The sequence below is a fragment of the Siphateles boraxobius genome, unplaced genomic scaffold, assembly GCF_051911475.1.
Source record: "Siphateles boraxobius isolate OS27281-9 unplaced genomic scaffold, OSU_SipBor_1 9, whole genome shotgun sequence".
Taxonomy (NCBI): domain Eukaryota; kingdom Metazoa; phylum Chordata; class Actinopteri; order Cypriniformes; family Leuciscidae; genus Siphateles; species Siphateles boraxobius.
This window is the reverse complement of record NW_027509219.1, coordinates 2,954,988-2,967,171: the sequence shown is the minus strand read 5'-3', so window position 1 is coordinate 2,967,171 and position 12,184 is coordinate 2,954,988. Positions and strand designations below refer to the sequence as shown.

General features: G+C 39.1%; 2 protein-coding genes across 4 annotated transcripts in view; both read right to left on the bottom strand.

Annotated features, from left to right (window-relative positions):
• Positions 1 to 3,577: 3,577 nt before the first annotated feature.
• fam110a (family with sequence similarity 110 member A) lies at positions 3,578 to 8,087 on the bottom strand. Its single transcript, XM_077222743.1, has 3 exons — positions 7,896 to 8,087; positions 7,701 to 7,750; positions 3,578 to 5,227 (listed from the first exon to the last, which is right to left on the bottom strand). The coding sequence occupies exon 3, from the start codon at positions 5,107 to 5,109 to the stop codon at positions 3,832 to 3,834; it is 1,278 nt and encodes a 425-aa protein (XP_077078858.1). The 5' UTR covers positions 5,110 to 5,227; positions 7,701 to 7,750; positions 7,896 to 8,087; the 3' UTR covers positions 3,578 to 3,831.
• Positions 8,088 to 8,585: 498 nt separating this feature from the next.
• Positions 8,586 to 12,184, bottom strand: part of prickle3 (prickle homolog 3) — a 49,374-nt gene continuing 45,775 nt past the window's right edge. For all 3 annotated transcript variants that reach the window (XM_077223780.1, XM_077223781.1, XM_077223782.1), the window contains one exon: positions 8,586 to 10,849. In XM_077223780.1, the coding sequence (XP_077079895.1) occupies positions 10,431 to 10,849 (419 nt within the window). In that variant the 3' untranslated portion in view covers positions 8,586 to 10,430. The remainder of the gene's footprint in view (positions 10,850 to 12,184) is intronic.

The window sequence follows — 12,184 nt, the reverse complement described above, 5'->3', positions numbered from 1 at the left end:
ACTTTTATTTGTAACAGAGTAATATTTAACCAGTAGTATCTGTACTTTCTCTCAAGTAAGGAAGTTGTGTACTTTGTCCACCTCTGCTTTCGGCCTGATTTTTGGTGGTCTGTTGTTTTTAGTCTTAAATCATAACTGATTTTATACTCACACACTAGTGCCTATTCCTAAGAAGAGAAGAGTGAAACTAGTCAATCTGAATCCTGAAGTGGAAGGTCACAACTTCACTGATCCTCCCACGGGAACAGCACACTGAAATAAGAGACGCTGCTGGCAAGTTGTTGAACATCGAATTGAATGAAAAACATATTTTCAGTCCAATTTTCATGATCAACTTTCATTTGTTAGGTAAATGTTATCTGTTGAGAGTAAAAAAAAAAAAAGGTTAGAGTTAAAAGATTGCACTATATAGGGAATGAAATTGTTTAGAATTTGAACAACACTGCAAAATGGATGGCATACATTATTGTATGCATCACATGGAGAGATTTATGTTGGACCAACTACTATGAATTAGTTTTATTCAGTGTTGGAGAAGTTAATTTGAAACTGTAGTTTGTCAAGCTATAAAGTAATTCAGCTACAGTCAGGTCCACAGGTTGTGAATCTGGCCTTGCAAACCAAAGCTTCCCAGTTTCATTCGTAAAAAAAGAGTGACCCATGAACTGGAGTGTTACAGAGATCCGTTTTCATGTTGTTGTCGTTCCTGGCAGACTGTCCTCAACGATGCTTTTGCCATCCACAAACTATTAAGAGATACACAGGTTGGGCACAAGAAAAGGTTAATGTTTTTCTAGAACTTCGGAGAGGGTCAAAGAAGGTCAAAACTACGGTCTAAAAAAGTAACTACACCCCACCCCTAGTTTTCCTGGCTATAATAACAGGAAATGATGATCAAGTGAAAATATAATAGAAAAATGTTGTGACCTTCAAATACTTTTAAATGCTATTTTTATACCAGTTTTGACACCACCCAAGTTTAAACATATGCATTTGTTTTTTTAAAAGCCCAAACTGTTACATAGGATACAATGGCAATACAGAACTGCTCAGGGTAAATTCATTTTTATTCTTTTTAGTCTTACAGATCTCAATCGTTAAGATAAGTTTGCTAAAACTGTCTATTTGTCAGTACGACACTGGTTTTTGGACTGCCATTTGATGACAAACCCCTCAGATCAAATCTGCTCACTTGTGCAGGATTCCATATTTGGAATATGTTGTGTACCATTGCATTTACGGCCAGATTTACTAAACAGGGAAAATTAGCATTAGAGCAATTTGCAATTAAAGAACACAGACGCAACCGGATCATTACCATAACCAACGCAATCTACTAAGGGTACATTTACACGACAGCGATATGCTTAAAACGTTTTCCCCTTGTTTTTTCCACGGACAGACGACACCTTTGTAAAAATCTGGACCAGTGAAAATACGGTGGCCGAGAAGGGTCACAACACATACAAACGCCACAACAACTACATATTCAGAAAACATCTCCAAATTAATAAAACACATACAAACGCCACAACAACTACATTTTCAGAAAACACCTCCAAATTCAGAAAACACATACAAATGCCACAACAACTACATATTCAAAAAACAACTTCGTCGATTTCACATCACGTACGCTGCAAATAAGAGGCTACAAGAGGTAAGTGTTTCTCTTTTATTATGACAGACTTGTCGATGTGCTCGGATACCGAAGTGGTTTTGAGTGTTTTCAACATATTAAGTTATTGCCCCCATAAAGTATTAGTCCACGCAGATAATTGTTTTAAACTTTCTGCCAACGTTGTTAGCTGAAAACTAGCTGGCTAGCTCGCTTCTGGTCACTAAATAGATGCATTACTTGTAGCCATAGACAACAAAAGCCCACATTCAGATAGTGTGAAGACCATAGACATCATATAGTAACTAGATGCCCTATTGGCCGCTGTGGCGCAAGAAATGCGGCCGCCATCTTAAACCGGTCATACTCATGTCATACTCCTATTTGCGTTGCATAGCAGCAGTAGATGCCAGAGCACTGTGCAGCATATTCCTGCTCAAATCGGCGGACCATCACTCGGGGATTACTTTACACAAGTAAGATTTAACATTTAACATTACCGTACTATTAGTTGTATTTTGTGAACAAAATATTCAATGTGTCCTGTATCGTAGCTACGTGTGTGACCTTTGCAGCAAAAAACCCCGCGTGAAAATCAGTTCGATATTCAGTGAGATATGATTAATTAAATGCGCTGGCAGCTCATTGCACCTGCCAAACAGATTACACTGAGCGGAGCAGGTGACCGGTTTAAGATGGCGGCCCCACGGCTCGTCCACGCCAATAGGCAGTAGCGGTCGATAGGGCGTCTATCTATATGATGTCTATGGTGAAGACAACCGGATGGATGCGGGTCCGTCACTGATTATGGCCCCCCTGGAAACATTTCCGTTGTGTCTTTGCAGTTTGCAGTTCGTTGCCCTATTTGCTCGTGCTGTGAATATTTGCAGCGTAGCCTACGTGTTGTGAAATCGACGAAGTTGTTTTCTGAATATAGTTGTTGTGGTGTTTGTATGTGTTTTCTGAATTTGGAGATGTTTTCTGAATATGTAGTTGTTGTGGCGTTTGTATGTGTTGTGACCCTTCTCGGCCACCTTAGAAAACGACTAAAAACGCTGTATTCTGCTGCCGGTCATTAGATGGCGATGAAACTCTATAGATTCAACACGTAATATGTGGGCATGATGTCATCGGTTTCAGAGATTTCTGTTTTTGTGGTTTACAGATAGACCGTTTTCAAAAACTTTGAACCCCATTTTCATAAGTTTCGTGGACTGTTGTCGTGTAAATGAATGCCCAAAACACATAAAAGTTTTACGTTTTTAGTTGAAAACGGTGTCGTGTAAACAGCACCTAAGAGCAGCGCAAATTAGCATAGGGTCACAAACTAGCAGAGCCGCTGATAATAGGGTGCGGGTGATCTACTGAAAACACAGGTGCAAAATGGGGTAAGACTTGCTTTTTTGGCCATTAAATAATGGCAAAAATACCAGTAAATTGACTAGCACAGACCTTAGTAAATTACCATCCATGATTCATTTAAATATTCTCCACCCATAAATTTTGCGTCTGAAAGGGAAACTCGTCCAAAAATAACTGTCCATGCCAGCGCTAATTTTTCACTGCGTGTCTTTAGTAAATCCTGACAGTAGTTTTCTAATGCCAAAAGAGGGTTTGCGCTGTTGCAAGCTGTTAGTAAATCTGGCCCTTAATGTACAAAATGTTGTGTACCAAAGCAAAGTTTTCCTACTTTCTTATAATAAAGATCTGACGTGACAGAATAAACCAATGAGTTTTAACATAGTGAAAAAAAAGTAAAAAATGTACAAAAAAAAATTATCATCAAATGACACAAAATACACAAAAATAATTGGTCCACTTTGAAAATATTTTTGGATGGCAAATATCTTTTGCATGCATCAGTTTTGGATATATCTGCTAAAACCCCTGCCATCATTTGATTCAGCCTGTCAAGTACAGCCTATCATTGTTGTAATAGACAACAATGCAAAAAACACATTGTGCTTAAAGGTTTATTGGCGTTTACCCTATGAAAGCATGGTCAGTGTTTGAGAACACAGGTGGCTACAGCCATGCTAATGAACATCAAGCTTAAATTAATATAAATGACACACAAACACAGTAGATTCAACTAGACAACTCTAAAGTATATGGATAACAGACAAAATACTGAATGGGAAAAGCACAAAAAGCATTTTGTGCATCATGTTTGATTTCAGTCTTAATTGTGATTGTTAGTCCCTTGTTGTCTGTTACATATTGGCCACTTTAGGACTCTCTTTGGCCTGGCGCATTCCATAAAGCCACTTGATCACTCGAGCATTTCTCTCAATGACAGAAACCCCATAAACAGGACGTTCATCTTTTGCTGCTTCTTCTTCGTCGTCTTCACCCTCAGCTGTACGCTCGGATGCTGGGGCACTGGCACTACGAAGACGTGAAACGGACACAATGTCAGAACCTGGTGTTCCCAGCTCCTCTAAATCCGATGGGTCAAGGCCACAGTAATTAAAGAAGCGCTCGAGCTCTACCCCGGCTCGTGAAAAGCAGTCGCTGACATCGGACTTTGAGCGCGTCAGTGAAGGACGCTTCCTGGAGCTTGTTGAGGAGAGCCGAGTGATGGCTGGAGATGGTGGGGACTGGATGTCATTTTTGGCTAGGAACGAAGCAACGGAGGTTGGAGTATTTTGGGTTGGAGAGGTACGCGATAATGGTTCTGTGTTTGGTTTTATGGGGAGAGGGCTAGATGGGGATTTAGAAGAAGGTGAGGTTTGTGCAGCACCGTTTGGTGGTTTAATAGGTCCTCGGGTGACGTTTGTGACATTGTGGAGCCTTTTGAAATCAATTGGTTGCTGATTCGGCTGTGTGTATGGTCTAAGCATGCGCAGAAGTTTTAACGGGACCTGCGACGTGGACAGTTGGACCTGTGAGCGGTTCTGTAGCTGTGGTCTACCGGCCATCCTCATTTGAGGTAACTGCGGTCTGACATCGACTCTCCGCACCGTCATGGTAGGACATCTGTTAACCCCTGAGGCTTCTACTGCAGCTTTTCCTTGACTTGAAGTTGACCCGACAGAAGGTTCTTCCAACGGACTGTTTGTTGGAGAGATGGCCTTGCATGGGTCTGTAGCATCTTGATCTTTCCCAGTGTAGTTGGTTTGTGTAGAAATGACTGGAACGGTGGTATCGCCGACTCCATCGATCAGTTTGCAAAGATGTTCCAGGTTAAGGGCTGGCGTTTCAGACTTGGCGGGTTTTACAGGGATCTTCCTCGATGGCTGTTGAGCAGCTAGTCCACTCTGGCTGTTGTTGGAGGAACAAGTGATTGGCTGCTGCTTTTTCAAAGCCACCTGTTGAGTCTTGACGTACTTGGCCTTGTCTGCTTCCAAACGTTCCACCGCACTTGGTTTGCGTATCCCTGGAGATGATTTGACTGGACAACTGAGCTCTGGGTTGCGACTTGGTGTGCCAGAAGTTACAGCCAGCCTTATTATTCTCCGTGGAGAGGGCTGTACGGCGTCATTTGACATCCTTTGAAATGAAAAACTTCAGCTGTTTTATATGGTTTCTTTTTTTCTGCACTGGTTTGCTTCGAAGTAGATGAATGGACTTATTGCCAGTATACTTCCACATTAACACTCTGGATACCTGGGGGAACAGAAATGATTATGACAAACAGACAATGGCAAAGTCTGGTTAGACATCATACTAGACAGCCTACTGTTTATTACTGACAGCACACACACTTAACAACATTGTAATGGTTTCATAAAGTACATTTGCCGAGGATAATGGGAGTGGTGCTTGACTGCACAAGTCAACAACCACAATTCTAGGGCATTGTGGGTTGGTTGCCAGTGCATTGCTATGCAGTTGCTAAAGAGTGGCAAGATTGTTGCGAAGCGTTTTGGGTGGTTTCTTACTGGCCCAAACCCACCCCCAAGTCTCTATTTAATTGTTAAGTCTGACATCAAGCACTGTTTCCTCAGAGCCCAATAGCAAACAATTAACATTGCTAATATACACACACAGTAAACAGTCACTCGCTGTAAGCCCAGAGAAGGTAGTGTATATAAAACTTAGTTTAAATGGAGAATACTCTCAATACTCAATACTCTCAGCCATTTATGAACACTTCATATATAGCACAACTTTAAACTGAGTAAAGGAATCATATTGATATACAAGGATTCATAAGGATCAAAAATGATCATACAATTTTGGCCAAATTGTGCAACCCTACAAAGCACAGCAAACATTTTCTGTAAACAAAATAGAAATTATATATTTTCTATAGCCCTAACGGTTCTGATGAGTAACGGTTCTATTAGAACATGATTCAGTATGGTATGATATAATCTCTCCCACAGATTTCTAAGCATGGATTGCTAATCTCAGGATAAGAGAACTGTATAAGTTGAACCGTTTTATACCTGCTATACAGACTGTGTGATTTCGGCAGTGCTATAAGATCATTACAAATCTGTACAACATGTATGTAGACTGTACGATGATGACACCTATTGAATCGTAGGCTACGACTTAAATTAGTATAGAAGAATAAACGTCATCAGCATGCGCTCATGGTAAACAAATAGAACAAGATGAATTGACTTTGGCAATTGTGGTTTTTATGTGCGCTGAAAAAAAGAGGATGAAGCGAAAGAGAAGAATATGGACGCGGTCATGGCTAGGGAAAAGCTTGCAAATGGAGCTTGAGGTAAGTAGTTTTAAGTTTTAGCGCCATGTCGAGTTGATCAATACGCCATTTCATGTTGGATTTGTATTGGCTAGTCAGTAGACGTAGGTCTTAGCAGCAAACACACTGATGATCATGCTGAATTTCTAACACTGTCAGAAAATGATCACAGGCTAACTTTGGCAAGACTGTGACAATGGCCGTCTTTAAACTTCTCTCAGTGTATGACGTTTAGGAGCCGCGACCACAGAAATCGCCATGATTGGTCATCTTTCGTCTGGGACAGCCCAAAATCATACAATGTGTACCAGGCATTAGTAATTTGTGATCAAATCCTGATTTTGCAGCACAACAGTGTCAACAAACCCAGATCAGAATAGACGCCATGACTCAGTGCCAGAAACCGTTTGGCCTGATGTGTTGAAAAGTGAAATATGATATTCTGGTCTCTACATATGTCTCCAGTCCTTCCTTAAATAAGTCTATGGAATTTTTCCCCCACCAGTTTTATCACATGCAAAATGAGTTTAATTGCTTAGAAAAATAATTGCACTATTACAGATGTCATTCATGGTCGAAGAACAAACAGTGCAGGGTGAGTTATGCTTCTAAATTAAATACTTGGGGTTTGATCAAATCCCTAACCCAAAGTATATGAAGCAATAGTAATGGTCATACTAGCTTTAGCAAACAAAACTAATGAGCTCTTTAGACTGCTGATGTATGTTCCAGTATGAGTTGAAACCATTATGAAGCCATTCTCAGACTCCATTAGCAGTGGCTAAAAGCCTTCCACTTTCTTCTAGAATATCGATGAAACTAACATTCACTTAATTGATTTTTTAATTGAATACTTTCTTAAATAACTGTAAATCACGCTAAAGACGTATTTCAGTGCGACTCCATTTAGCAAAACATTGTGACTGATATGAAAACATTCATCCAAGATTGTGATAGATACATGCCCACTAGGAATGTGACCTCTGGGAGAAATGTGACACTGAAGTCACTGGTTAACTCAAGGGACTTTTTGTTTCAGACTGGATTTGTTCCCCTCAATTTTGTTAATAAATGACAGCAGTTTGTGACAGACAGCAGCTTTTATCAATGAACTGAAGATACTTTCACCAGCTCATTGACGAAACGTTAGCATTCCTTGAACATAACAGCCAGTGCTCCACCTAAGGGTAAAGTGCACTTCATGCTCTATCCTTTCCCGTCTTTTACAATCTGTACATTGTTCGCATCGTCTCTGCTCTCCCATATTCTCCATCAATCAGTTTATCTTTCTGACCCCACTCTCCCTATATTTCTACCAGTTTATAACTGGTTATAATTCGAGATAAAGTAAATATGAAAACAATCCCTTAAGGCAAGAAAAAACAAGGTCAACAAGAATAAATGGAACCAGATCTAACTTACAGATTCCAGGTACAGGATACGGCATGTCTCTACATGATCCAGGATTACGTCTAAACAAGTCAAAACAACAGTTACAGGGATTTAGAAAGACACAAGTAGATAACAGAGTGAAGCGGTAAAGTGTATGTTAGCCTCATTGTTTAAAGGTATAGATAGCATTGACACACATTCACACGCACAAAACCAAACACATACCTGTGGTTGCCTCACTAAACTCAACAGCAATGGATTCCTCTTTAATTGTAAAGTTTGAGTCAGGACAGAGACTGAATGCAGTCAGCAGTCAATGTCTTCAGTGTGTGTCAGAGAGCAGAAAGCAAGCAGGGCTGATGGTGCACGCATGTTTGAGTTAAGGAGAAAGTAAAACTTGCCAGACCGGTTTGATTCTCTCCTCAAACGTTCCTCCTGCCCTTTTTCTTGTCCTATCCAATCAGAAACTCATTCCCACACCAGGAAGTATGGGCCATATGCCCTCAGGGTCACCTGATCACAAAAGGAAGGACCAACCTTTTCCTTTGAAAAAATTATCATGCCACCTTTTGTCTGTGATCTCCAAGTGTTGTTCTATTAATAGAGAAGAGATAGTTCGAAGCTGTGACATCAAATTACCTGCTAGTCAATCCTCTTTGATGATACAACATTATTTTTGTCGATTTTTGCCTATTTAAAACAAACAGTATATTTTACCATATATATTTATTTTCCTATTTATTTATAAAAAGCAGAACTAGGATAATGAGAAAAACAATGCTGGTATTTATTATTTCTGAGTGCTATTTATAGACATTGTAGCAAAATTTGCATGATAAAAAATATGATTTGAACGTAATCGTCATTTTTGCTTAAACAGTCCTAAAAACGTACTTTAAAAAAAAGAACATATTGTTCAGGTTCAAGTGTTTTATTTTTTCTCATTCAAAAACATAACTTTTGAAAAGCTTATATTCAGCCAGAAAGCATCTTGAAAAGAATATAAAACCATCACCATGTTGTTTATAAAAATAAAATGTTAGCATACAATCATTTGATCTCTATTTTGCAGTACACAAAGTGAAAGTCATGTGTCTTTATTTAAACTCTCATTTACACACGAGAGGTTTGAAATGTCAATATTTACATATAATACAGTTGATGAAGAGACAAATATGGTATTTTCCCACATTCTGTTATGATACGGCCATGTTGGCTTCTCTTTGTTGTATATGCTCAGATACAATAACTCAACCACTTTGTGTTTGCATTTCAATAAGTTTCACTTAGTAAAACCTTAAGCAAGTGCAAATTACACAGCCCTTTCAAAACCTGTCAAACAAGCAACGACTATTACCCTGTTTCAGCAGTTTGTTTTAGATTTAGCACTTCAGATGTTAACTTGTACTTTGGCTTTAGCAGATGTGGGGCTTTAAGGCCTAAAACATCATTTATTTCTGTGATTTTATAATGTTTTCGCTGAATGACGTAAAAGATATTTCACCCATACACAGGCAGTGTTTGGAATAGCGCACTACGACTGTATACTGTGCATAGAAATTCATATTTTCCAAATGCATGGCATACCTGAATGATGTACTACATTTGTCAAAATGTGCAGTGTGCATTGTGCTTGACCTCACATGTTCAGTGTGAGAAATGAACTGCACGTCACATCTGCTGCGATAGTTTTTCTTCATTTTTTGATCGGCAAATGATATTTGGACACAAAATTAGATTTAAAAATGTAAGATAACTTTTTATGAGGTAATGCGAGACATATTACTGTTGCAAATGTTTATTGTTACATAACAAATACTGTTTTGCATTCGATTATTTAAATATAGTAGGCAGGACACAGTGTATACTGTGCAGTACGCTTATATTCCATTCCGAACATAGTTACTTTGGCTCTGATTCAAGGCAAATATGCTGTATGAAAATTTGGTGCAATTAACAATTTATTTTGAAATGAATGGCTGTTAATGCGTCTGTTCGGCCGGACACACACGTTCTGTCAGTTCAATGGAATTGTTTAACAAAGAGATATTTTAATCTCTTTTCCATTGCACTGCGAATTAAGCTGGCCAACCATTACGATTCACACTTTTGCACTTTTAGTCAAATGCCCAGAGCCGCTGCAGTTACATAAAACTGTGACTTGGTGGCATATATTCCACCCCGCAGTGTAGAAGAAGTCAACAAACTGAAAAAATAAAACCAAAGTTTTTTTTTTTTTAGGTAATATGTAATCTTGTTCAAATGGATTTAATAAAATTCTTTGCGATAAAGTTTGGGTTTAGGAACCGTTATAGAAGTCAAGGTATCGGTATTGCTATCGATATCGAATATTTGTGAACGATACCCAGCCCTAATCTGCCTAAATCAGACCCAATTTACATGCCAAAAATTCTTGTTGGTGTGAACAGACATTTAGCTGTAAATTATAATTAGTTTGTAGATCTATCTAGATATTTCGAATGCATACATTTATAAACTGTAGTCCTACCTTACCTATAACGAACAAAATTTAGATCAGAAGTGTTCCTCTGCCTGAATAATAATGCCAGTAAATTTGACTAAGCATCCTGATACTGATATATTGGATAATATTACATAATCTCTATAAAAATACTGGTACACAGACTGTTCGATAGATTCTATGTTTATCATACAAAATGTGACTCATAAACTTTGTTCTTGACTGAGAAGCCTGTTGGTTGAGAGAGCTGTAACGTGATATGATTTTGCATGGCTGTCTCAGGACAGTATGCAGTTCTTGTCCTTGTCTTTTCTACTGATACTCTGTGTCCTTCTCCTGAAACTTCCTCTCCGGCTCTTGTCCTCGTCCTCTTTCTGCGCTTCTGCTCTCTCTCCACCCGTCAGCTGTGGCGGCAGAGGGATGCGCTGGCCCAGGAAGAAGCCTTCCTCCTCTGAGTCTGAGGAAGAGGAGCAGGTGGAGCAGGAGTCTTCGTGTCTGGAGCGGGTGGAGTGCAGGGTAAGGCTGCCGTTTCGACTTCTGTCCTGGACGCTGTTGGACCGCCTGCGGTCCTCTTTCCGCCATTCCAGAGTTTCCAGACGAGGTCTGTCGCTTCGTGAGCCTCTGGATCGTCTGAGGTGTTTCTCCATGGGAAGTTGGCCACCGCTTCCCCGACGGAAACTGTGGTGGTACGACCCATCTGAAGGGAAGATGCTTGAGTGAGATCGGGATTGATGTGATCACAGCCCTAACAACACTTCACTATAACTTAATGTGAATAGCTCACCAAAAAATGAACGTTTGTCATCATTCCTCATATTTTTCTTTCATGAGATAGGTTTGATTCATGAACAAATCATTATTTTGAGTCAAATCTTTTTAGTGAATATGCTAATCCAGTTCAGAAAAACCAGTAGGAGGGATCATGAAACAGGCTGATCCAGTTCTCTAGTTCGCTGGTTTATCAGATTATCAGTGAATAATGACTTAGAGGAAATTGGATGGAATAACAGGAAACAGTAAAAGTGGTCCAGATAATGACTTACATTTAATCTTTTAGCAGATTCTTTTATCCAAAAAACAACAACAATAGGGCAACAATATGCAAGTGCTGTGACCAGTCCCAGTTAGTCCAGCATAGTAATTGTACGTAGCAAGATTTTATTTATTTATTTCAGATTATAGAATTAATTGGTCAAGTGATGATGATGAAAAAGATGTGTTTTCAGCAGTTTCTTGAAAATGGCTAAAGACTTGAAATGTCAACAGTTTTTTTGTAATAAAATTTGACAAAAGTGTCTTTACTGAATCACTACTTACTGACAATGTTTCAATCTGAAACACACAGCGCAACTGACTATATTTATTAAATTAACTGACTAAACGTTTTAAATTGCATTCTTTGATTTGATAATCACAGTTTGATAGGATACAGTGCGAAAGTATTGGTACCCTTTCATTTTTTTCACATTTTGCTATGTTGCAGTTTTATGCTAAACTGATTTAAATTTTTTTTAAAAATCACATCAATCTTCACTTCACACACCATAATTACAAAGCAAAAACAGATTTGTGATAACTATTTTATAAAAAATTAAAAACTGGAATAATAACAATGCATAAGTATTTGTACCCTTTTCTGGGACACTTGAAATTTAGCTCAGGAGCTTTCCAATTGTGCTTGTAGATGTAACTATACCTCAAGTGGCGTTAACCTGTGCAAATTCATTTGAATGGGAAGGCACACACCTCTCAATAAAAGCATATCAGAGCAAAAACCAAGCATGAGGTCAAAACAACTGCAGGTAAAGCTCAGAGACAGGATTGAGTCGAGAAAGATCTGGGGAAGACTACAGCAAAAATTCTGCTGTATGGAAGGTTCACAGAAGCATAGCCTCCATAATCCTTAATAGAAGAAGACTGGAACAACCAGGACTCTTCCTAGAGCCAAACTGAGCCATCGATGGAGAAGAGTCTTGGTTAGAGTGGTGACCAAGAAGCTGATGGTCACTCTGGTTGAGCTCCATGATCATAT

Excerpts from the sequence above, each read along its gene's own strand:
- fam110a (XM_077222743.1), bottom strand. The coding sequence starts at position 5,109 with ATGTCAAATGACGCCGTACAGCCCTCTCCACGGAGAATAATAAGGCTG.